Below are 24,194 nucleotides of genomic sequence, written 5' to 3' on the forward strand. Positions count from 1 at the left end.
ACCGGAAGTCTGGGGGGCGGGGCCCGGCGGAGGCCAGGAGACCGAAAACGCGGCCGAGCCCGGAGCCCGGAGCCGGAGCCAGAGCCTGGACCAGAACTTGGCCGCCGCCTGCACCGCCACCGCCCGCCGTCCGCCTCCCTTTCCCGGCGCTGCCGCCGCCTCGGCCACCACCTCCGCCAGCTTGGCCGCCAGTGGTCCGCGGACTTTGGGTGTCCTGGTTGAAGGTCGGTCCGGACGTCGGACCCAGCTCGGTTCTCGGACTGTCCGGGAGGCAGCGGACGCCGCCGCTGCCGCCGCCGCCTCCTTGTCGCCTCAGCCTGGCGTTTTGTTCCGAGAGACCGGAGAGGCGAGCAGAGCTGACAGTGATTTTGACAGTGATTTAAACCCGCTTTTGTTGTTGTTGGTTTTTCGTTATTTGGTTTTGTGTGTTGTGCGTGTGTGTGGCGGTTTTTTTCCCCGTGGTTGCATTTTATTTTTTATTGTTGTGCTCTTTTTTCCTTTTTTTTTTTTTTTTTTTTGTCCCTTGAACGTTTTTTGTTTTTTGTTTTTTGTTTTTTTTTGGTCGGGTCTTCCGAATATGTTTTATGACGGTTGATTTTACACCAGGAGGTTTGTCTCCGAGGAAGACCTAGGGAACTGGATATCTAGCGAGAACTTCCTACGGATTCCCCGGCGCCTCGGGAAAATGGGAGCTGCTGCAAAGTTGGCGTTTGCAGTCTTTCTTATCTCTTGTTCTTCAGGTAGGTGCAGGGAGCGCGGCGCGGCGGGGCTGCTGCTGCGGCCGCGGCTGCCGCTGCTGGGGGCCGCGGTTGTTGTTGGGTTGGTGAGCTCCAGTGGAGCCTGGGGAGGTTGCCCCACACCCCGAGCCCCTCGGCTGCCACCCCCGGGTTTGGTTGTGATCTGGAAACCTCCATGAATGTTTCTCCTTTCGAGTTGGGTTGGCGAGCTGATGAGAGTGAGTGCTGTGTTGTTGTGGAAGTGAGAAAGTCATGGTTTGTGGCCATAACACTGGATGACAGCGCTGGTTCGGTTGCAATTAAGCCGCAAATACCACAAGTGACAATTTATGCAAAGGTTGAGACCCGAAAGGAGTATTTTGAAATGCCATTTAGTGTGGGCTCCTCCAAAACAAGGGTTGCTTTTTGTAGTCTTTTAATTAGTGCTTCACTGGTGGATATCACAGCATAAGATCAAGTCAGTTGCTGCTTAATTTTGACCGTGAAAAACAGTGCATCCTATATCATCATCAATTTTAGCTGGGTCTCCCTTCACGTTTTCTTCAATTTCAGTGTCCAGTAGTGTTAAAAATAGTTGTAGTTGTTATTGCTGATGTATTAACTATAACCCAGTGCAGAAGAGGTATGCTGCTTGTGTGTTGGTAATGTGCTGGCTTTCAACCACCATTTGTGCTTTGGGCATAGATTTTGCTTACCTGCGAAATACTTATTTTAAACGCTTTGTACTGAAACATTGCTTTCGGTTTAGAACTGACCATGTGAAATTGTTCTTATTGTTAAATATGGTATACTCATAAAACAGGTTTCAGCCCAAGGTTGGGGGAATAATTTGACAATTTTGTATTTGAAATTTTGATTTTATGAGGACGTTCTATGGTTGCAACCAGTGGTTGGAAAAACTGTCTAGTCTTTTTGTATTTGAAATTCTGTAAGTAAATACAGCACCTAGCTCAGAGATGTGCAAATGTACCTAACAGAAGAGTTAGTTCCATAGATGAAACAATTTAGAAGTCGCAATGGATCTGTTTATCATAAAATTTAATATTCAGTTACAAGGTTGTGACATAGAATTATAGGGGGGAAAACGACTTGACAGGTTTCATGGCTATGTCTTTATCTCATTTGCTACAGGGAAATTAGAGGGTGGTAGTCTTCTTTGTGTACCTCTGTGTGTGTATGTGTGTGTGTGTGTTTGTGTCCATCTTCCCCACCCCCCTTTTAATAGAATCTTTTGTAACGTATAGAATTTTGCTGAATGGTACATTTCCTTGTGGTTAATAAATAGATAAAGTCTAGTCTTATGTCTGTAGTGGTATTGATCAGTTCCGGGTGGGCTGAATGTGTTGTGAAATGGCGATCATTGCCAGAGATTAACCAAAAGAATCATGTCTGTTTAAATGGAAGAAGGAACATGCTTAAGGCAGGCTGACAGTTCTTTTTGTGCAGGGTTTGGGGAGGAAGCTAAACAATGGTGTGTCTGAAATGAATGAAGGCCTTGATCACATTAAACCTCTTGCCTTTGTGACATGACTTAACCATGTAGTTTATATCTTTCCAGTAGTACTCTCTTTCTCTGTTCCTGTATGTTCTGGCTGGTGAACTCCTCTTGTTTAAATCCCTGGTTCTGATCTCCTGCCTTTGAGGAGGAGGGGCATCGTAGCCACTGACCAAGGAATTGTGGACATTATTCTCTCCCAAACTCACCTGAGTTGCACTGATTGGTAAAGGAGGTTATTCTTGAGTGGTCTCAAGGTATTACTTCTGGAAATGCAGGCTGTCGCTACAGATCTTGACTTAAAGCTTCCTCTGCTTGGTTTGGTAGTAAAAAGAACTAAGCATTAGTTTCTTATGAGATTATTTTCATTGAGCCAGGATTATTTTCACTGGGCCAGGAGGTTAATAGATAACCTTTTGAAACAAAGTGATTTTGTTGTTCTAGTCTAGAGCATATAAATATTCCATTTATATTAAACTAAAGTACTGTAACATAGGCTTTTTAAAAGGACCATTCCTAGTTTAGCTAAAATATGTCAATCTATTGAAAATAATTGAAATAATCTTAAAGTCCTTAATCCGTGTTTATAGGTGAAGATTTTTAGTACTTGAAATGTCTGATTTTTTTAAAGGGCTTTTGTTATGAATCAAATGTACTTTAAAAGAGATTATTGTGTTTCTCCAACTAATTGATTTTTCTGTGTTACATGTAATCTGGCATGCTGGAAACATGAAGGTGGTTATTTATGAGAATTTAAAAATTTCTCAAGTTATCAGTTTTGTTTCTAGATGTATGATGCTTTTTTTTTTTTATTTAAACCAAATGGGAAACAGTAGTAAAGAGCAATTTTATTCCAGGTGTTTAGGATGGATGTTTACTGTTTGCTTTAGTATTTTGTGGACTTTGATTTTTCAGTTTCCACCCTATGGTATGTGTTCTGGAGACTCATTCTGCAGATTGTTCCCGTAGGATATGACCAAGTGTATAATTTCCTCCTGTCTCTCATTCCAAGGGAAACATTTTGAGTTTTGCCCTTAATCCTGGAATGCCTTCAGATTCCCTCCGATTTTCAATCTTTTCATTACTCTTAATCTTCGTCAGAATCTGTTTCAAAACACAGATCCTAGTGTTTTCTTTTTAAAGCAGAGTGGTTAATTTGTATCTTTTCTCACAATTTGTTAAAGTGTGAGGATGAGTTTAATAGTTACTTTAGTACTTAGGTTTATTATCCTACCTAGAATGATGCAGCTATTGTGGTAGTTGAATTGCATTGAAGTAAGTTGAGAATTCCTTTGGATTCTGTTAGAGCTGTAGCAGTATGGTCAATATATGTGATGAAATAAATGGAAATAAAGTAATTATGTTGCATTTTCTTCAGTTCAGGTAGGCAGTAGTGTGTGAGAGAATGTGAGGTTGGAGGGGGGAGTTGGCAGTTCAGAAAATCTTCTGGGACTCTTCTGAACTTTGGCTAACTAGTGAATAGATACTAAATACTTTGCTCTTTAAAAGACAGAATCTCTTAAATGTTATCTGTGATCAAATTCAAATATAAGGTTAAAACAGAGGGAAACTAAAACCACCTGTCCTCCCGATTCGTTTTGAAATTTTTTCTGTCATTTAAGCTAATAGTTCTTAAGCTGGGATGATTTTTGCCTCTCCCAACCCCCACCCAAGGGACAATTTGAGACATTTTTGGAGACAGTAGGGAGGGGCAGGTGTGCTACTGGCATCTAGTGGGTAGAGGGCAGGGATGCTGTTGATCATCCTTCAAAGGGCAGGGCAGCTTTCTACAACCAAGAATTATCTAGTTCAAAATGTCAATAGTGTTGAGGTTGAAAAATTGTTCTAAATGTTTAATTTTTAAAGATGTTAGTATATTGGTAAAGGAGCTTTGCTTCCCCTCCCCCAAAGTCAGTAATCTAAATTTTATGAGTACATGGTATTGATGATCTATGGGCAACTTTGTATTGAAATTTTTCATTTTTATTTATCTTTTAAAAGTAGAACATGATTAAGTTAGAGAAACTGACTATAGGTATGCACATTCTTTCATCCTATTATACTTTAATAAAAATGTTTTGCTGACTGTTATGAATAAACTCACTAATCACTTGTTTTGATAGAGTGCTCATGAAAACTGCATGTTCTTCAGCTTGATGAAAGATTGGTCATTCTATTGAGTTTAATTATAGGTATTTGCTTTAGATCCAGTTTTCTTCGCCATAATTATCTTCTTTAAGGATATTTCCTCTAATCCTTATTGAAATCACTGTGCTTCTTGGTGGCAGTGTGTGTGTTTAACATGTTAGCTGAAAATTTTCTATGTAGCATGTGGAAGAAGTATGTTTACTAGTACATATTCCCTGAATGAATTAAAGGTAGAAATTTAAGGTTTTTTTTTTAAGTATATTTCTTTTGTCTAGCTAATTTTAATTTCAAGAAACTTTCAAAGTGACTTCTTAATTACATAATTTTCTTAAGAATCATTAGCTGGGTTTTAGTTACCATTAGACTTATTTGGGATTCAGTAAATAATATTTTATGATCTGTTGCAGACCCTTGCCTTTTTTTTTAAGGTTAAATCTTCACTGTAATTAATGAACACTTACTTTGTTTTGAATTCTGGTTTTAAGGAAGTTAACCCAGCCAACCAAGATAAGAATTACAGTGAAATTCTTAATAAATTAAGTAGCACTATGCCATTGAGGAGAAAAATTCTGACTGTTACTCCTACAAAAACTGTGTAGATAAGCTTTATACTATCTCTGTAACACACCTCCCCATACTCTCCTCTCTGGTACTACTGACACTTTAACCTTTTGGATTCATGGGGCTCACTCTTTGTCAGAAATGAAGCATAAATAAATGAGATGACATTTTAATAATCTCCAAATTGTTCATTTAGATTCTAAGACTTTATTTTGTTGCATTTTTTTTCACTTGTAAATACTATTATTTGCTCAACTTTGATGTTACATAAATCTGTAATTTAAATTTGTCTTTTCCTGCTCTCCTATGTTGCCACTTGGCATGTGTCTCTCAGATCATAGGTATGGTTAGTGAGCACTATTGGATACTAAGGTCACTGGTATGCCTTCACTTTTTGCTCTATGTTCTGTAAATTATCATTCCTTGCATTTCCTTTTGTTATAGTCCCCTTTCCATTTCCCCCCCTTATTTATCTACACCCTTTTCTTCCTCTGTCCTTTTTATACTTCTCTGTAAGGTCGACTCCATGTTTGGGAGGACCTCAGTTGTTGCTTAACGTTAAGGGTGGCTCAAGAGGGCTCACCCATGGCTTACGTGAAAATGGATTGAATTTAAAATGCTTGAGAATTGACCAGATAGTGTTCTCCACTATTCTTTGTGTCTGGACTGTTGCATACACACTTGGGAGTAGTGTTACTTTTTTGGAATCAAATAGTTGAACTTTAGATTGCTCTTATTCTATTTTTTAATATTCAGATTTCCTTAATTGTTGGCTGTTTACAAAAAGTCTCTCTTTTATTATTATTCATTCATTCATCATTCAAAATTTGACCAGACCTGAGAGCATATTTATTGCCACTGATAGAACCACATTAGACTTTTCTGTGGTAGACTTAATTCTGATAGGTCATAACAGTTGGGTCTAGACAGAACATTGATTTCAAATTGACTATTGGACATGAAAGTTCCAGGAATAGTGAGCGTATAGAGGAAGGAGAAGGAAAGTCAAGAAGGTAAGAAAACTGTAGATAGCAATTGACTTTCAGGCATTCTCCACCTACATTTCTATTACTCACTTTCATATACCCAGTGTACCTAGTGGTCATGTTCTGTTAATAAAGGGACTTAAAGGAGCTATGTTGTCGCTGAGGTTGGATGTCTTGAACTGTTAGAATGGTGGGCCCGAGGAGAAAAAATTTGGAGGTTCCTATGGATGGTGACAAAGAATGTGGTGATGGCAATTAGTAGATGTGAGTTCTGGTGCCAGGGGTGGCACTATCTAGCTCATCTTTCGTTTTCTTTTAGCTGATTATGGTAGTACCTTTCTAGCTAAAACTAGCTAGTACTCTGTCACTGCTTCCTCCTCTTTACAGACCATTTATATATCTGCCAGAGGGACCTCATTAAAAATAGATCTGAATGTATCACTCTTCCTTAAAACCTTTCACTGACTGTGAGTTACTTTTTAGCATAGAATCTAAACACTTAGAATGGCAAACAAGGTCATTAATCATTTGGTTTCTGCCTGTTTTCTCTGACCGTTGGGTATAGTGAGGAGTATAGCCTAGGGAATTAGACTTCCTTAGTTTAAATCCATCTTTCACAACTTAATTTTGGTCAAGTCATATCATTTTTTGTGTGCCTCAATTTTCTTATCTACCAAATGGGGATATTAATAATGTCTACCTCAGAGAATGAAAGTTAAATGGCACATAAGTGGTGGCTATTCTGCGGCAGCTCCTCCTGAGTGTAATCATTATATGCCAGTCACACAAACTTGACTTGTAGTTTTCTGAATGTGTCATCCTGTATAGTATATCAGTATGGTGCCTTTGTCATCCTGTATAGTGTACCAGTATGGTCCTTTACCTGGTTATTTCCTTGTCAGTTTTAAGACTGAGAAGTATTTCTTCTTTAGAAACATTTTCTGTGCTACCCAAGCTAGTATGAGTAGTTACTTTCTTCTGTTCATCAGACACTTTGTAAATGACCTTTATTTCAGTAATGATTGCAGAGGTTGGTTTACTTACCTATTTTGACTTTTGACCACATACATGCTTACTCTCCTGTTTCTGTTCCTTGGAGACATCTCTTTATCTACAGGTACATTCCTAGAACCTGGCATATAATAGGTGTTCATCAAATGTTTATTGAATGAATGAAATGAATTTATTTCACTTCCCTGGGCCTGAGTTTTTCTTTTATATGTTTAAGTGATGAAATTGGATTAGACAATGTCTGTCCTTTTTTCCCCACTCTAAAAACTTTATGCTTCTATACTTTTGAGGTTAGAGTTCAATAGTGACATTTTATAGTGTGAAAGAAAAAATGATTTTGCTGGCAGTTTTGATACCTATAAGCTCTGTTCATATTTAATTTTCTTTAAATCAAAAATATAATTTGAATTAGGTAGATTTAGAAGGGATCTTCAGTATCTCCAATTTCGTGGCTTTTGTACTTTTTTTGATTTATAACCCACTATATGAATTACGCATTGTATCATGACTTAGTTCTCAAGTAGTAGTAGTGTGTGAAATAGAAATAAGTCTCACCAACTATTTACTCTTACTGTGTTCAGGGCACTTATTTATTTTCATATTGTATGTAATTTAAAAATGTTAATTATGACCCACTGGTTGGTTCATTCACTAACTGTTGGATTATAAATGCTTAAAAATACTGATCTAGTTCAACAGTCCCCTAATATCTCTACCAAATATGCAAGTGGAGAAGGAAATTAAAAGTACACTGAAAGGTATGGTCATTAGTTAATGTACAATATAGAATATATGCCGAGGTACAGAATATAGGGAAAACTCACCCCAAGGGAGAACATGGATCTTCTCTGGCTAAGCTTTGGACTAGTTGGATAGTTTAAGCACCCATAAAGACCTGCAACAAAATTACATTTTAATTTTGGGGAGTTCAGAATTTTTTATTTAGGAATGACTTGCTGGAGGAGAGATCCTAATACTAGATAAAAAAATCTTGGGAGCTTAAAAAATATTTTGCACAAAATACCATCAGAAACACAAAGAGCATCTGAGAGTAAACTTAACCATGAATGGAAGGCAAGGTGTTTTGGAAAAATTTTGATTAAATCTGAAGAAGAGATGTTCATAATTTTTTGAAGAAGTAGAATAGTCTTAGTTGAGAGGGTTAAGTCCAGATGAAAAGTAATTAAAACTGAGGACAGGTGGGAGTGAACAATACGTATCACTAATGTATGTCTCCAAAACACATACATACAGAAAAAGAATGGAAAAACAACCTGAAGATTAAGGTAGAATGGTAGCAGTACTAAAATAAAATTGGTGAAGACATAATGAGCCAGAAGAAAATAGAAAGCAGGTTCATAACTAAAGAAGTTTACAGGTACTATGGATTCAGATGATAAGCAGATAGTATGGATTTAGATGATAAGCATGAGTGAAAATATAGACACAGATATAGAAAAATAAAACAGTAAATTAAAAACATGAGAAGATGGATTTCCACCATTTATGATGGATGTGTCTCCATTGTGATGTCTGGTTAAAGAATACTAGCTACTAGCATTAGTGGCTCACTGTGTTGTTAGTGTTTAAATAATGGTCAGATGTCAGTAATTACAGTGCAGCATGTAATTATTCATACTGGTCATCCAAATTATAGTCTTTGGAATCTGTGTGAGAAATTTTCTTTACAGTAAGTTGTACTCCTCTAAAGAAGTAAATTTGGATACTTTTTTGAATTTGGTATATGCTATTCATGCTTGAAGCCTAAAACTGTTAATAACTGTTCTTTGGGACTAGATAGTTTTCCTTTGGTTGTCTGTAGTCACACTGGGAATCACTTTATTCTCTAATGTTGCTGAAGGAAATAAATGTAAAGCGAGAAGACAGAAGGACTGGCTGCACTTGTAGGGAGGAGTTGCCTTTTAAAAGATTTTAAAAACTAATGAAGTCTTTACATAATATAATAAAAATAAACCTATCTGTTTATAAAGCTTGGAGGGAGGATTGATCCTATTTATGATTAACTTTAAAATTTATATTTTATAGAAGTGAGACTGTTATTAGGAAAAATTTGTTATTCTTCACATTTTTATGGCTATATGTGATAAACCAAGCTTGTTCCAGGGTATTATTTCAAGAAGGACCATGGGCAAGCTATGAGATCTTTGCAAGTTTCTAAAACTCTGAAGTTAATTTTTTAAAATTATAAACCAAGATGTTATTAAATGAAATGATATACCACATAACACAGTAGCTGGTGCAGAGTAGATCTTACATGCATATGTTAGTTTTTAATCTATCTTTAAATCTCATTTAAAAGGATGCAGTATATAAAACATTAAAAAATAGACATTCAGTTCTTGGGTTATTTTTAAATTTGCAGATAAATAAATTACTTATCAGTTAATATGAAATATTTTGACTAAATGATCCAGCCAAAGAGAATGTCATTTTAGAGTGCCAGACAGGTGCCAGGAAATATTTAGAACACTCAAATACAATGATTTTTCACAAAGAGTTCTTTAAGGCTTAATGTTCTTGCATGCATTGAAAAGAAACATTGGAATACAACTTCATTTCAGTTTGTTAGAATTTAAAATATTTTTCTTGGACAACTGAACTAAAACTATTTTAAAATATTTTATGTAGGCTGGGTGTGGTGGCTCACACTTGTAATCCTAGGACTCTGGAGGCCAAGGTGGGTGGATTGCCTGAACTCAGGAGCTTGAGATCAGCCTGAGCAAGAATGAGACCCACAATGCCGGGCATTGTGGCGGTCACCTGTAGTCCCAGCTACAGAGGGCAAAGGATCACATGAGCCCAAGAGTTTAAGGTTGCTGTGAACTATCATGCCATGGCACTCTACCAAGGGAGACAAAGTGAGACTCTGTCTCCAAAACAAAACAAATTATATATATATAATTTTTTTAAATTTTTTTTTTTTTGAGACGGAGCCTCAGCTATCCCCTTGGGTAGAGTGCTGTGGCATCACAGCTTACAGCAACCTCCAACTCTTGGGTTCAAGCGAGTCTCCTGCTTCAGCCTCCCAAGTAGCTGGGACCACAGGTGCCCGCCACAGCGCCCGGCTATTTTTTGGTTGCAGCCATCATTGTTGTTTTGGTGGGCCTGGGCTGGATTTGAACCCATCACCTTGGGTGTATGTGGCTGGCGCCTTAGCCGCTTGAGCCACAGGCGCTGCAGAGCCTAAATTTTTTTTTTTTTTTTAATGTAGAAGTAAACTTTTGAAAAGTCTCGAGACTTTTTCTGTACCAGCTTTTTTAAGCTTTGAAAACACAATTGTTCAAGCTTCAATATCAATATTTTGAAAATGTGGTATAATATGTTGGACTAAAGCTTAAGAGTCTGTCATTTAAATTTCTACTTTCTTCTTCTTTGGCCTTGACAACTGTTATGACTTCACTTTACTCATCCCTAATTTAAAGAGGATGAAATAGGTTTTTGTTCATTTAACAAATCAATATTGAGCAACATGCTAGGCACTATGCTAAATAGTTGGGATGTAGCAGCATATAAGACAGATGTGATTATGCTTTCTGGAGCATAGAGTCATAATGTAAGGAGTCAAATGAATAAAATACGGTAGAACCTTCACAGTTGACACCTCTGTAAGCTGACCTAGTTTTATAGACCAGACAAGCACTACATGTATGTATCAGTACAGTAGGCCTAGTTCCTTATGTTGACCAGTTTGTTACAATCCCTTAGGTGTTCAACTTACAGAGGTTCTGCTATAATTACAGGATACGTATAATGTCCTCTGATAGAAACAGAGCAGAGAGGATCCCTGTTTGGCTGACATTGCTTATCACAATCTCTTAATTATTTATTTATTCACTGATTTATTATTTGTCCTTTCCACTAAAGTATAAGTTCTATGAGGGGAAGTGTCCCATTAATTCATCACAGCACCCCTAAGGCATAGTATAATTTTTGGCACAGAGCAGGAGCTCAGGAAAGCAGGGTGGGACTGGAGAGATAGGGACAAGATCTTGCAGGTCTTTAACAGTGGAAAGAGAATAAAATGCGCAGGACAGTGTGAAGCAAAGAGTTTTAAGGAGGAGCTTGATCTGGGTTATGTATTAAGATCATTTTGGCAGCTATCTGAAAAAAACATTGGAAGTTTATGGGAGTGAAGAGATGGGACCAGTTAGGAGCCTGTTACGTCAGTATAGGCTAGAGAGACTTTCCACACTCTCTTCAGCTTGAACATTCACTGATTATAGTCTAGAGCTTGCCTGTACTTACCAGTTTTCTTCTTGTGACTTTTAGACACTCCATTTTTTTTTCTAACAATCATTTTTTAAACCAGATAGTCTTTTTGTGCACATGAGAACTGTGAATATAACATCTTAAAAAAAAAAAAAACCAAAAAAGAAATACTAAAACACAGACTAGAGGTTATTCAATTTTGTGACAGATTCTTATCTTTACATTTTATGCATCTGCTAATTTATAGTCTTAGTTATGTAAACATTTCCTATTTTTCTCTGAAACTTCGCCTTTATTCCTTTTCAAATGCCTGCCTCATTTCATTTGTTTTTTCATAGAAAAAAGAAAAATCATAAGATCACCACCATTTTATTGTTTCAGACATGATATACAGTACAATATCCTGTGTTGTTAGTATGTTAGCATATTTTGTATCTTAATTCTTAGGAATTTGATATCTTTTCAGGTTATCAAGGTATTAACAATAAAGGTTGAAATGATAAATAGTTAATAACTTGGACTGTTAGTTTTACTCAAGACTGTAGCCTCTAACTCTAGGTAGTCAGTTTGAATAATTTTATCTGGAAGGATTTCAAGCCTCAACTGTTGGTGCGGGAAGGTGGTGCTTATCACAGAGAAATTATTTCTTTATTATAGCAGGAGTTCTGTAGCATCATCAGTGACTTGGAAAAACTGATTATTACACTTAGGTAAACCTAGAAGAGACATTAAACTTTACTAAATTTAAAAATTGTAATGGGGGCTGCCTCATTTCATTTGGTTTCTTTCTTTTGGAAGCAGGTAAAACTATGTCTTTGGTAAGCCACCACCTGTGAAGAAGTACAGTTTCACCTTGTAAATAGTATAGGCCATTTTATTTATTATTACCTTAAGTAAAATAGTTCTAGAAAAAGAACTGGTTGCTGTGCTTTGTAAAAGTGGAGTTTCATACTTTAGGATTAGTGAATAGGATTTGCTAATTATTTTTATTTAACTTAAGACTTGAAATGAACTTGTGTAAGTATGCTTTAAAATGATATGGGGAGAAATGAAAAGTCAAAGAGTAAAAGAGAATGATGATAAATAACGAGTAAGAGCAGTCGCAAGCTAACTTACACAAGATGGGCATGTCCAAAGCAACTTAACATAACAGGCATTCAACAGTAGAATAAAGCATCTTTCCAAGGGGCCAGAAAAATGATGGACCATCTTTTTATTCTATGTAAATGTTATATAACACACCTTACCTGCTAGTCTTTTCTTATTTTCTTCCTTAGTTCTTTAGAGATACATAAGCCTGGTTTGGATGTTGAATTAAGAAATTAATTGCTAATGATATTTTTTGTTAAAAATGTAAATAGAGATTGCTTATTAATTGAGAGGGCTAGGGATAATAGAATCTATTAAATTGGGAGGTTTCAACTTGCCGAGAGGGCCTAACTGATTGTCAGGTACTATTTTCTTCTGTAACTCAGAATGATTCTTAAGAGAAAAATAAACTGCTCAAGCTGATCTTCACTTCTGAAAGGTGGAGGAAAAGGTTAGGGTCAGAGAAAGAGGCTAGTTAGAGCTTTTTTCCCCTTTGATTCAGTGAAGGGTAGTTTTGATCTTTTCCCCACAGATCTTTATTTTTTTCACTACTGTAGCCAAGAATATTCCCACTTTAGGAATTATAGTTTCTACTTAGTCTAGCAATGTATACTTAACAGCCCTGAGGTAAGCAGTGTTTTTAAAGTTAATATCTAGCCTTGTCTCTGTAATATGGAAGGAAATCAGCTCACTAAGCCAGAGAGCAGAAAAATAGATGAACCTACTCTGTTATAGATTGTAAAATTTTCTACTGCTCCAAATTTTCTACTTGCGGTTTGTGGGAAAGGGTTAGTTAAAAGAAATAAAAGCTAGTGTTGTTGATACGAATGTAGCTGTTAGTTGGTAAGAATGGTTTTCTAAAAAAGTAGTTCTAAGAACTTCCTTTATCTTCGGATTTGGAGAAAGTAATTAATTATGCAATCTGTAGGCCAGTATAGCAGAAAGACTAAATATTTTGCAGAGAGTACTTGGGTATTGGGCATCTTTCCACCATGGTATAATATACCATGTGAGCTTGGGAAAATTCCATAACCTTTGTTCCTTCATGCTTATAGTGGAATTTATAATGCCTACCTCATAACATTTCAGTGAGGATCAAAGGCTACACACAGCAACTCAAGCATACTCATGTATACATATGTATATGTAACTTAAAACTTTGAGATGTTATACCAAATATTCATAATTGCAATAATGTTTTTTAAGGAGTAGAGAACAATAGGAAAGTTTCAAGTGAATGATAGCAACACTTCTTATTCAGAATTTGTGATTCTTAATGGGTAGACATTTATCTTTAGACTGTGTGTGAATAAAGAAGTTAATTACCTATCCAAATATAAGATACTAGTGGTGGTTCCTGCCTTGTAATCCTAGTACTCTGGGAGATTGGGGCAGGTGGATTGCTTGAGCTCATGAGTTCTAGAGCAGTCTGGGCAAAGCAAGACCTCATCTCTAAAAAGTCTCTAAAAAAGAGCCAGGTGCTGTGGCGAGTACCTGTAGTCCAGTTACTCAGGAGGCTGAGGTGAGAGCATTGCTTGAGCCCAAGAGTTTGAGGTTGCTGTGAGTTATGACACTCCACCTTGGCACTCTACTTAGGGTGACAAAGTGAGACTCTGATTCAAAAAAGAAAAAAAAAGATACTGGGGGAACATTTACAGAGAGATCTTAAAGGCACTAGATGACAAGGTCCCTTCAACCTCGTCTTTAGCAGTGTTGGTCCTTTGGTAGTTTCCACAACACACTGATTGCTTGCTTTAGCAAAAGTCCTCTGAACTTCACTAGCCTTCCATTAATATTTATGAGAAGGCCTATATCTTATTCACCATAGCATCTTCATCGCCTGACATTTAATAGATGTTTAACAAATATTTGTGAATGAATGTTGAATGTTTTCAGGCACTTAAAACAGGTAGTCCACAAACTTTTTTTTTGTTTTCTAAAGGATCAGATAGTATTTTAGGCAATCCCTTTTGCAGTTATTTAGCTGTAACACAAAAGGGTCATAGACAACACGTAAATAAATCAGTGTGACTGTGTTCCAATAAAATTTTATTTATAGACACTGAAATTTGAATTTCTTATAATTTTCCTGTGTCACAAAATATTATTATTCTTTTTTCCTCCCAGACATTTGAACATGTGAAAACTGTCATTCAGGCAGGAGCTTAAAAACAGGTCCTGGACTAGATTTGACCTGCAGGCTGTATAGTTCACTAACCCTTTGGACATTCCATAGGCGGCACCTCTTTCCCAACTTAGAAATGCATTTTGAAAACTTTGGAATCTCAGAAGCATTTTCTTACAGAATCACTGTCAGATGTGTTAGTTAAGTTCCTAGACCCATCAGCAAGCCTGTTTTACTTCCAGTGTTGTGTTCCAGTAATACAGCTTTACCCCCTGGAATAACACTGTCTCTGAGGGAAAATGGATTCAGTATTTCTTCTTTGACCAGAAGAAACACATTCTCTCCCTTGCTATAGCACTACTGAATGATTCTTTCTTTCCTGACAGTTCTCTTCTACCTCCTGGGCTTTGCATCCTAGGAAGTACCCTGCTTCTGTGGGCTCCTGTATGGTCAAATGGTGACAAGACTCAAAAGAGCTTTGTGTATGTGATTAGGGAGGAGGGAAAGGAGGAGAAAGGTGGAGATAGAGAACATTTTCAAATTGCAGGTCACAGCCCATTGAGGGTCATGAAATCAATGTTGAGGGTCACCACTAACAAAAAAGAAAGAAAGAAAATAGAAAATATTAGAAAGATTCATACATAGTAAAGGATAGTTTTGTGAAACTTTATTTGTGTGATTGTATGTGTATATGTACTGGGTCACAATGCAAAATGTATTTCTTAATGTGGTTTGAAAAGTTTCAAAGGCTGTGTCATAAATGATTGGGATAACTTCGTCTTAGATTTTTTTTTCCTTGTATATGAGAGACAAATAAAAAATACAAAGGAAACCTTTTGATTGCTTGCCACAGTGTGTTTCTGGTACTGAGCTACCCTATGAAGTCGTTAGATTGCAGATGAGAAAACAGGGTCATACAGCTAAAAAGCTTCACGACTGAGATTCAAGCAGAAGCTCACCTTACTTTAGAATATGTGCTTCTTCCAGTATACTGTGTTATTTTCCCTGTAGGGAAAAGCCATGTATGACATCCTTTGTGTTTCAAAGGAAAAAAATTGTCTCAATTGGTGGCAGCTCACCAGATTTCTAGAGATGATATATTGGCTTCAGTGGTAGGACAGGGCTACTGGAAAGTTGTGAAGAAAATGATAATGAACTCTGTATGAAAAATCACAACAATGTGTAAGAGGGGATGAATCCTCCCTCCCACCCCACCCCTGCTATTTTCTTCTGTTTAGGCTCCTTCTTATATCACCACCAGTTGGGCTTTCAACTCATGCTAGAAATAGCAAGGGACTGAGGATGAGGTTTGGTGAGGAAGAGTAATATAATATGTCTTACCTGGAAGGGGAATGAGGAGGGAAACCCAAGAAGCAGGGCCACCTGGCCTGTGAAGATGGATTGGCAGTTCCCAGGTGGCAATTTATACATGGGTGTAGGTAAGACAGGGCTTGCTGTTAATTGTGTTACAAGCAAAAGTCTTGGTTCTTGGCTTCGGAGACTTGTAGCTTTGATATGCTAATTGAAGTAGTTCTTTTTTAGGTTGCATTAAGGGAAGGCTTATCTTACCAGCAGTTAATCCAGTCAGTTACCCATTCTAAGTATTTAAAAATCATGGTACATATTTTTAAGACTGTTTCTTTTGAGTTAACAAGTATGATAAATCCTAATTTATACTGATTCTGATTTCTAACTTGATTTGGAATTGTTTTGGGGGAAAAAAGATTGATGTGAAGGCTATTGTTCTTCCTTAGAAAAACAACAAAACCATAGTCAACAGATACCTGATTAATTGAATGGAAAGATGACCAACACTTAAAAGAAAATGTGTTCATCTTTCCCAGGCGAAGTTGGGATTCTTCCTTTTGTAGTGGGAATTATTGATTTATATGGAATGAGTTTCAACTATGTAGTAGCATCTGAAGACTTAGATTTAATATCTTTCAGCCCTATCACCTTAACTGCTTACAGTATTACTTACTGGCCTATATTATAATTGCTTGTTAATGTGTTCATCTACCAGCTGACCCTAAGTTCTTTCTGATTCAGTGTTAAGTTAGTATCCAGTGTAGATTAAGAGCTTTGAAGCCAGATTGCCTGATCCTCACCTAGAAAATGGAGATAATAAGGGTTACTGCTTTATATAGTTGTTATGAAGTATAAGTGAGTTGATATTTGTAAAATGCTTTGAATGATTTCTCACATGTAGTGTTCTAAACAACTCAGTAAATATTAATTGCTGATGCTGCTTGTTACTGCCTAGCAGTGTCTATCTGTGAACCGTTTCTGGCTTTGAACTGTTTATTGAATGTGAACAAGTTATAATGTAGTGAATCCAATCCTGAAGGCATTCCACTATATTTAGTGAGAACTGTACCTTTGCAGATGGCCATGCTTTGTTTAGTACGCAAAGTGTTTATTTTATTTGTAATATTTATATATTTTATTTGACTCTGATTTAATTTTAGAACATGAGTTGATATTCAAGGAAAAATACTAACATTTCTGATTATGTAATTTACAGTAATTGTTTCATATAAAAATTGGGGGGGGATCTTTTCTGAAAATAAAAGAGAGTGGAATAAAGTGTCATTCAGGAGTATACCGGTTGAGCATCCCAAAGCCCCCAAATCACAATGCTCCAAAATTTGGAACTTTTTGAGCAGTAATATGATGTTCAAAGATTTGGGATACTTCACTGGTATGGTGCCAATATTCCAAAATGTGAAAAAAATAGGAACTCCAGAACACTTCTGGTCCTAAGTATTCTGGCTAAGGGATACTCAGCTTCTATTCTTAAACGAGAGCACCTCAAAACCTTCTTTCCCAAATGAGATAAAGAGGAGTGGGTATGTTAGGAGAATAACTGAAATTTCCAAAAGTGTGTCTTGTTTCATTTTCTCAGCATCTAAGTATCAGCATTTTGGATAAAATACAGGGTGAACATAAAGTTCGTGTGTGATTTAAAGTAGTTTAACATAGTAAATTGCACACGAACTTAATGTCCAGTTGCATTGCCTACTTACTAAAGCTTTATAGATTTCTAAGTGATTTCATGTCTGTTTCTGTTTGATCCTATTTGCACCTGTTTGAATTAGGTTCTGTGTTTTGTTTATATTAACTCAAACAGAGATAATACAGGTATCATTTGCCTATAGTCACTAGTAAGTAGAGCTAGAATTAAAACCCTGACTTTCCAGTTCAGTATTGTTTTGTAGAAGTAAAAAATGCTTACTGGCTTTTAGAGTGTCCTCCTCCACCTTCTCCTACCCCTAATGGGGGAAGTGTTCGCATTAATTTATGGAGTTGGTTGTTTTGCAGATAATCTTTGTACCACATGTAAAGAAACCAGGGGAGCCGAAGTAGCAGTGCATCAGTAGGAAGCACCAAGTGAACTGTAATCCTAGGGCAGATGTTGTTTTGATCTGGCTTGGCTAGCTTGGTGGCAGCCATAAATCTATATGTGTTAATTGTTGCCTGAAGGAAATTTGTAGGTAAATCTTGCCTTTGATTGCTGCAAAAGTGCTTTTCTCAATCACTGTTGCTTTTGATTAAGAATGTTTAAAATTGTTTTCCTAATGGGCCATTGTTAGATGTGTCTCATTCCACATGTGCAATAATGTAGAATTTTACATTATTGCATTTCTTAGTCAAAATTGGAACTGGCTAGTTTCGTCAAAGCCTATTATCTGTAACAATAATATTACTAATGAATACCATTTTTTAAAAGTGCCATGGTTAACAACCACTACTACTCATAGCATGCTCTGGGCTAAGTGTTTATAAGTTTTAGTGAAAATGTGCAAGGCTTGCCCTACAAGATAAATATTATTTTATAGAAGAGGAAACTGAGACTCAGTAACTAGTCGCCTAAGGCTTTGTAACTAAGTAAGCAGCAGAGGTGGGGTCTGCAGGGCCAAAATCTTCCTATTGAATCAAATATTCTAAAACATATATTAAAATTTGAGTTACTAATTCCAGGGCAGTGTGACTTTCTTTGAACCTGTTATTCCATGGTTGTCCACCCCTAAACCCCTCTAAACACCAGCTGCAGTTGCTAGCAACCCTTGAAACCTATACTGTGGTTAAAAAAAAATGCTGCGTTATCAGACTGAGGTGTTGATGTTCCCTGTGACTGATACAGTAGAACTTTCTCTACGTCTGAAATGAAAGCACAGTTGACCTTTGAATAGTGTGGAGGATGAGGGGTGCCGACCCCCACCCCCCACAGTCAGAAATCCAAGAATAACTTTTGACTCCCCTAAAACTTAACTGCTACTATTACTGTTGATTATAAGTCTTTACCAGTAACATACAGTCGATTAACACATATTTTGTATGTTATGTGTATTATACAGTATATTCTTACAAGGAAGCTAGAGAGAAGAAAACATTAAGAAAATCATAAGGAAGAGAAAATATATTTACTACTCATTAAGCAGAGGTGGATTGTCAGAAAGGTCTTAGTTCTCAATATTTTCACTTTGAGTAGCCTGAGGAGGGAGAAGAAGAGGAGGAGTTGGTTTTGCTGTCTCTGGTGGAAGAGTCCACATTAGTAGATGATATGGTTCAAATGTACTTTGTTCCCAGAGTTAGTTGTAATTGTTTGTCCATAGCTGTTTAAGGACTGAGACGCAGAAGTTGTTTCTTTTGGTTATATAATGAGCCAGGATCAGAACTAGGTCAGAATTCATTTGCTCTGATCACCTCTTGAGTAATTAGTCAATCAGATGTTCAGAGTAAATGTATTTTCTTAAAATGATGATGATACTTTGATTCAAAGAAATTGAATTAATTTGAAATTTGCTCATGTAGAGGAAACAAATCCTTTTTAACTCATATTTAGAAAATAATTTAATGGTAGTGGTCACTAATTGTTCACTTGGTGCCTGTTGTACATTCTAGATGGTTGAGGAAGACCATGTTAGATAAATATTATTGGTTCTGGCATTAGAATTTGTGGTTCCCTTCAGCACATTCATATTAAGACAGATTGATAAAAAAGATATAACATATAGTTTGATTTTCTAAATCCAGCGACCTCAATTTTCTGTTACTGTAACTTTTAAAATATTGGTTAGCTTGGAATATGAAGAGAATAAGAAGAAAGGAAAATCCCTTATTTCTGTGTTTTTAAACTAGAAAAGGTAGCAAATGTGTGGTAGAGACAAGTAATAAATCCATGATTTGAATTTAAGTGACTGAATTTATAGAAAAACTAATATCATATTCACAGTCCATTTAGTTATAATTTCCATGATGATTGAACAATCCATTTAGTTGCTGAAAACAATCAACAAATAAGTGGTACCTATTGTGTGTCTCTTTAGTTGTCTCAGAAACTAGTCACTTTGGAATGATGATAAACCTTACAGTCTAAATAATACACATTCTAAAACTGAATATCCAGTATGGAAACATTTGACAGATTGATTACTAAAATTAATGTGTCTGGTGCCAAGGGACATTCTTTTTTAAGGAGGCTTTGGTTATCTTCTGGAACTTTACCAGATGAGGGATGCATTCAGAGTGTCCAACTTTTTTTCTTGGACAAAAAAAGAGTTGTTTTGGGCCACACATTTAATACACAAACACTAATGAAAGCCGATGAGCAAAAAAAAAAAAAAGGTCTGTGCATAATTTTCATAGTATCTTGCCATCACAGACAGATAAGCAAAAAGTCCTAACATAATTTCCATGTGACCTATGGGCCACAGGTTGGACATACAGACCCCCTCCCCCGCCTTCCTGAATTGATTATTGCTAAAATAAATAAAGCCCTATGAGGATATAGGGATTGTGGCCCCTCAACTTTTATCACTGAAGTCCTGTCTAGTGCTCAATAAATATCTGCTGAATAAATTAATGTAAATCTCCTTTTATTTTCTCACTGTCCACTTTCCCAGTGCCTCTTTCTTTCTTTCTTTCTTTCTTTCTTTCTTTCTTTCAGACAGAGTCTCACTCTGTTGCTCTGGGACTACATACGCCCTCCAAAACTCTCACCTTATTTTTCTGTTTTGAGTAGAGATGGAGTCTTGCTCAGCCTAGTTTTTAACTCCTGAGCTTAAGCAATCCACTTGTCTTGGCCTCCCAGAGTGTTAGGATTATAGGTGTGAGCCCAGTTTATGTCCGGTTCTTGCAATGGCTCCAGATCTGTACCATTCTTTCTTCAGCCCAATGTTAACTTGAATTAAGTGACCTAATTCCCTCAAAGATTAATGATTTTCTAATTGCCTAATATAAAGGACTTTTGTTAACTAGGTTTGGTTCTGACTTTTCTGTAAGGTTAATGCTATTGTCTGCCTTATACCTCTTAAATAACTTTCTAAATTTGTTCCCTTTTAGCTTGGTAACTTGCTACTCAGAATTGGTTATTAAAAGCTATAAATGGTTTGTATATTTTTTCTTTTATATATATGTATATGCATATGCTCTTCCAGGTTATTTGTAAAAATGTAGAAATTGATTTTGCATCATTTATAAGGGAGATTGACTATTCTTTCTTGCCTTTTGCTTATTCCCTTAAGCCAGTATCTGATTTATGATTACAAGACCCTCTCAGTTGTGTGTAGATGTGTGATATTGTGAAGCTGTGGAAAGAGATCTAGGGATTGAATATGTTTGGGGAACGATTAGACAAGATTAGATTAAAGAGGGGAATAGTTTATAGGGTAAGAGCCAGTTAAAAGGGATGTGCCTTTTATTATATTGCTGTAGAGGAAACAGAAAACTGTGGCCTATGCTTATGCGCTAGTTGAAGAGAGAGTTCTATATATAAATCAACAGTAAATGTTACAATATAGTTTATATTTAAATGCTAAATTGCATGAGAAACCAGCTGAATACCAGCTGAGTAACTAAGAAATCCAGGACAAAGAAAAATCAAGAAGCAAAGTAGCCTGGAACGCTTCATGAAGGAAATGGGACTTCTGCAGTGAACCATGAATGATGTTAAAATTCTGGATAGCCGGGGAAGTGGTTGTGGTGGAGAGAGAGAGGTTGGGGGCAGGGAGGTGAGGGTGGGGGCATGAACTAAGATAGAGTGGAACAATGAGAATGGCATATTTGCAGTGTGGGGGTTAGAATTTGCTTGGGAGATAAGGTTAAGAGGACAGATTACTGCCAGGTTATTTCTGTAGGGCATTGAGTGTAAAGAATTGGTGTAATGTTTGGGGGTATATGAGAGATGATACATGGGGCATGGGGGGTTTGAGAGGACGAGATACGAGGTACATGGGAGATGTCAGGGTTGTATAAGAGGAATGTGGAGGAGGGTGGTGTGTGTGTGTTGGTGTGAGAGGGTTGTAATGAGTGTATTCTCTGTAAAGTAAAAAAGTCTCAAGTAGAAGACCTTCAGTATTCAGAAGTGCCCAGTGATTGCTGTGGTACTGTCATGTAGCGTAACATCACATTAAGGATTGCCTTACCTCCCTTTTAATATTCTACTTGGTTATCTTATTAATTTTCAGTCTCAGATAACTCTATATCTACCCTTTTTTGAATTAGTCTTTGGGTAAAGCATACCTTGCCAGAATGCTTAATTTAACGTGCTACTTCTGATTTTTGTTGTTGTTGTTGTTAAAATGTTTGAATCTTGAGAGTAGATGTCACATTTTGTTCTGTTCTTTGGCCTCTCAAGCATCCTGTGGGCTGCCCATGGACACTAAATGTTGGAGATCTGTGCTGTAACCCTTATCCCTTCAGGCCTGGTCATGTATAAAGTCACTATGCAGTGACTCTTAATACCACAGATAATTATCGTGAGTCTTTTAGTTGGAAGAACTGTTTACACTGATGTATCTCATTTCATTCTCCTGTTTAATCCACTGACTGGATCGTGACGATGACCCCATTTTTTCCTTCTTCACTTTTAATGAGTTTCCTTTTTCATTACTTCTCAGTACAGACTGCTTTCTGCATATGTGCCATTCTTTTCCCTGAGTACCCTCTTCCTTCTTTATATACTTCTTTTTATACTTTCCAAATATAGCTAGAATCTTTTTCATATACTGCTTCTTCTATGAAGCCTTTTCCAATTAATCCTTTTTATCCTTTCTAGTCTTTCTTCCCATTCCTCATACACTTTGTTTACCTGTAAGCACACAAATTATTTTCAGTAATTTCTAAATTTTTTATATGTTGATATTCAGAATGGGTTGCAGATTCCCCGAGGGCAGAAAGAGACTCAACTGTGTGTTTCTATGATGTTTAGCATACTCTGAGTGTTTAGATGTGGTTATTGCCTGAAGCTCAGTCTCCTTTCCTGTGCCCAGAGCTCTTGTGAAGAAAAGGTACCTCCCTTACTTTGTGGAAAGTCCTCTGACTCTTAATATTTGTTGATTCCTTCTTTTTTTTAATGTTAAACATTTGTTAGGAGGAATTTTTTTCCCCTTCCTTTGGTAATGTTCAGTAAATGCCAAGAAGTTAATATATTAATACTAATGAAATTACTTATTAAATAAGTTTTATTCTGCACTTTCCTGCTGCTAATCATTTGCTTTATATTTTGATATTTAAATTCTAAGGACTTGAAGGGACATGAAGAAGTAATTTGATTTGCTTTTTCGGTCAGGTCAGGGTTTTTATTCAAATGAAATTTACAGACTAGCCTATGTGCCTCTGCATATATGATGTATCTAATTATAAATACATTTTTACATCTGTTATATCAGTATTTTGTGAACAAAAGCAAAATAAAAAGCGGAGGTATTTGCTGTGGGTGGCAACATTGTAGCAGTAGCTGCTCTTATGTTGCCTTTTCAGTAATTCACCTAGTAAGCAAAAGTGCAGGGTAGCTGCTTTTGTGTTGCCTTTTCAGTTTCAATGAATTGAGCAGATACATCCTGAAAAACTCATTATATAAATATTCCACAGACTAAGACCCCTCCTTAACCATCTGTTAAGATTTCTTTAAACGAACTTGCCTCCTACTTTTTGTGGTCACCTGGAGAGCTGCTTAAAGTGTCATCTTCTTGCTCCTCTTCAAATAGACATCTTGTTAATTTTTCTGCTAATTCTCTTCTTTCTTCCATTTGCATTACTTGTGACTCAGTTTTGTTTGCTCTTTGGTCTTTAGCATAAGTAGAAGACAAACAATTGAGTGCTTACAGTATTAGGGACCATTTATTTGTGAAGATTGCCTACGTCTCTGATGTAAATTGTTTTACCCAGTATAGTGGCAAACCTGATGACATACTTCCCATTTTCTCCTCTGAATTAGCGTTGGAAAGTTGGAGCCCACAATTGAATATGTATTTATTCTACCACAGTAAAATCTTAGTGATTGTCAGCTTACCTCTTAAATGTGTCCCACCTACCAGTTTTGCATCTTCCTTTTCCACATTACACATATTATGTAAAGCCCAGTTAAAGGTCAATCACGCTTTGATGTAGAAAGCTTCTTACTGTGTTTCAGTGGAAAGTGATTTGTGCATGTTTAGTGTGTTGTGTGGTTAGTTGATTTAAAAGGGCGCTAGTTTACACTGTATAGCACTTTATATTCCTAGAGTATTTCTGAGCAGGGTTTATGGTAGATGCATGTAAATGCATCCTACTAAAAATTATATGATATGTTTACTTAACATATCTTCTAACATCTAGCATGTTTTATGTGTTTGGTTTTACATATAAAAATAAAAATTTTACCTATAAATATTTTGTGATGAAACATTATTTTGGATTTTTTTATTGGATGAACTAGTTGACATAGCTTTGAGGAGATGATTGAACAGATAGAATAGGGATGGTCTAAGAGGGCGTTATATGCCATGTGTTATAATGAGGTCATTGGGCCAGTCGAGATTAAAGGACTA

General features: G+C 36.6%; 1 protein-coding gene across 1 annotated transcript in view; it reads left to right on the forward strand.

The window, feature by feature from the left end:
- The first annotated feature begins 41 nt into the window (after positions 1 to 41).
- The window catches only part of ACVR2A (activin A receptor type 2A), an 84,026-nt gene continuing 59,873 nt past the window's right edge, over positions 42 to 24,194 (forward strand). The window contains exon 1 of the mRNA XM_003793005.3: positions 42 to 740. Coding sequence (XP_003793053.1) covers positions 686 to 740 — 55 coding nt within the window. The 5' untranslated portion in view covers positions 42 to 685. The remainder of the gene's footprint in view (positions 741 to 24,194) is intronic.

Source organism: Otolemur garnettii, unplaced genomic scaffold, assembly GCF_000181295.1.
Source record: "Otolemur garnettii isolate 467f Iridium unplaced genomic scaffold, OtoGar3 scaffold00064, whole genome shotgun sequence".
Classification (NCBI taxonomy): domain Eukaryota; kingdom Metazoa; phylum Chordata; class Mammalia; order Primates; family Galagidae; genus Otolemur; species Otolemur garnettii.